Here is a 2,595-nt window from a genome sequence, read left to right as displayed (position 1 = left end):
AGAATTTAGCTGGTTGGAACTTTGGCTCACTTTTATTTAGCCTGTCATCAATGTTCATGAAAGACCACAACTTGAGGTTTCTTAGGGACCTGATCCTAGTCCGTTAATGCTGTGGTGTGTTACAAAGATCACACTGTAGCCCACTACAATGTATACCAACGCCCCCAGCCCCTCGGTCAGACCTTGGTACATTATTAAACATTTTTTGTGTTCCAAAAGGACCACAGCATGACAATAATCTATGTAGCGATGTTCTTTATGGCAAAAACTGTTATTGACATGCTCCTCAAGGACCACAGCTTGACCCATTGCTATTGATGTTGTGGTGTCCCACAAGGATTCCATCTTGGCCTGCTATACTTTGTGCTGTACGTGCTGTCTCAATCCAATTTGGACTCAAGCATTTTTGTGTTGTTGCGGCACCACAGGTAATCGACTCGTTAGGCGTGATGATCTACAAGGCCCTGGACTATGGCCTGAAGGAGAATGAGGAGCGTGAGCTGAGCCCACCGCTGGAGCGCCTCATCGACCTGATGACCAATGTGCAGGGGGCGGAGAGCGATGACGCCTGCCCCGATGAGGGCTACGAGGCTACAGAGGAGGAGGAAGAAGAAGAGGAGCAGCAGCAGCTGTCTGTCTCGACTTCGGGCGGCAGCGTCAGCCAAATACGAAGCTACCGCGACATGATCTCGGTAGGACCGTAATACAGTTACCGCAAGTAAAAACTAGTACACTATGGATCACAATTTGAACCACTAATTTATGTTGCTTATGTTATTTATGGTTTTCTATAAGGAAACATTCCTTGGTTCATGCTGTGGACTTCCGCAATTATCAAACCATAGGCCACTGATGTGGTGTACTCCAAGGATCACTCCCTAGCCTACTGCAGTTTATGCTGCGGTCTTCCTTTTTGGTAGCTTATCTTAACATTCAGTCATAAGTACAATTGATGACTTAAAACTTAGTTCAAAGAGATTTTCTCCCTTGGTCCCATAAGTACCTTGCCGTGAACGCCCCACAGGTCCCACACCCCCACCTACCCTCATTCTTCCGTGCGACAGGTTCCGCTGATGGGGCCTGTCACGCTGTACATTCCTGCCGATCGCAGCCCCGTGAACAAACTTGGTATTTCCAGCGCAATAAGCTGAGGAAATATTCACAGGCTTACTTCCTCATAGTGGACCCTGTGTAGTGTGACACACGTACGCACGCAATGAATGAGTGTGCGCTGTATTCCATTGGCATGACTTGTTTCATCGGCTGATGTCCTTTTTGCAATAACACCGCACTGTCACCGCTTGTGTAATACTTAGCTCTTTTTTGTGGTGTTTGGGGTGTGTAACAAGTGTTCAACAAGAGCTAAAGTGTAGTTTTCTTATATTTTGTTTATCTATGGCAGGCAGACTTAGATTTTTCACCGGTGATTCCTCTTCTGTGATTTAAACTAATTACCCTTGTTGTTTGCAACTGTCACCATGACTGGAAATTTATTTATTTATTTTAGACCTAGATGAAGGTAATATACAATCGCTAAATGCTAATGTTAGCATAAAGATTGTAGCATGGCTAATGTGCTAATGGTAAAATGATCTTTTCTTCTTTGTAGTATTTTAAAGCACTGTTTAAAAAAAAAACTCATGCCTAAATGAGCAAAAGGCTTACTTTATCTTTAAATCTGTGTTCACATTTATTTTTAATAAATGTATTTAGTAAATTTGTTTTTTGTTAATATTGCATCATGTATTTTTGTATTGTAATGAGCATTGTCTCGTTAAAAAGAAATGTTTGTGGCAAGAATTTCACTGAGCTTGGAGCTCTTGTATGCTACATTTGTGCCAAAATTTATTAATTTAAAAATAATTCATTTAATATTTTATATTGCATCAGTTATTGTAATATTTTTGATTTATCAAAAGTAATGTAGCATATAATGGCTGCTTGCTTTGTTGAAAACATTTCTCGTTCATTGTACATTGCGTTACACACCAGTGCTAATCTACCGTGTGAATTGTTTTTGGGCCCCCTTCTCCTCCCCATCCAGGTGTGTTCCTCCCACCTCCCGAGCCCTTCAGACGCCCCGGACCACTACCAAGCCGTGTGCCGCGCCCTCTATGCCGAGTCCAGGGAACTGCACACTTTCCTGGAGAAGATCAAGAGCGCCAAGGAGGTAAAATGCCAAAAGGATGCCAAATGTTGCAACAAATCTTACGTTTTGTAAAATATGGTGAAGTGACCGATAGGGTAACCTTAATGCAACTATTTAAGGAGCTTAGCCGAGGGGCCACGCCAAGTGATGCCGAGTGGCCACAGTGTTTTTACATACCAGCGAATTAGGATGTTACTCAACCAGGCCCTCAGTGTGACTTGTTTTTGTACAGTAGCCACGCTGCCAGCAATTACCACTAATTTGTTTGACTTTTTGGCTATGCCGTTTCTCCATGGCAGAATCTGCGCAAAATGGAAGGCGAAACCCTTCAACAACCTGTTCGAGACTTGGATGAGCTACAAAATGCAGATTGGGTAAGGAGGAAACGCACCGGTATTTCTTAGGGTTCCAGCAAATGTATTCCTAACTGTTAACTTTTTTTTTTT

At 42.9% G+C, this 2,595-nt stretch overlaps 1 protein-coding gene across 1 annotated transcript; it reads left to right on the top strand.

Annotated features, from left to right (window-relative positions):
• Positions 1 to 238: 238 nt before the first annotated feature.
• On the top strand, positions 239 to 2,542 carry LOC109509832 (protein spire homolog 1-like; the record flags this gene model as incomplete). The annotated part of the gene is made up of 3 exons (XM_019859689.1): positions 239 to 692; positions 2,045 to 2,170; positions 2,449 to 2,542. Coding segments are annotated over exons 1-3 (595 nt in total), but the record flags the coding sequence as incomplete, so codon positions are not given.
• Between the last annotated feature and the right edge of the window lie 53 nt (positions 2,543 to 2,595).

The sequence above is a fragment of the Hippocampus comes genome, unplaced genomic scaffold (assembly GCF_001891065.2).
Source record: "Hippocampus comes isolate QL1 unplaced genomic scaffold, H_comes_QL1_v1.1 C17058361, whole genome shotgun sequence".
Classification (NCBI taxonomy): domain Eukaryota; kingdom Metazoa; phylum Chordata; class Actinopteri; order Syngnathiformes; family Syngnathidae; genus Hippocampus; species Hippocampus comes.
This window is presented reverse-complemented; position numbering and strand designations above follow the sequence as displayed.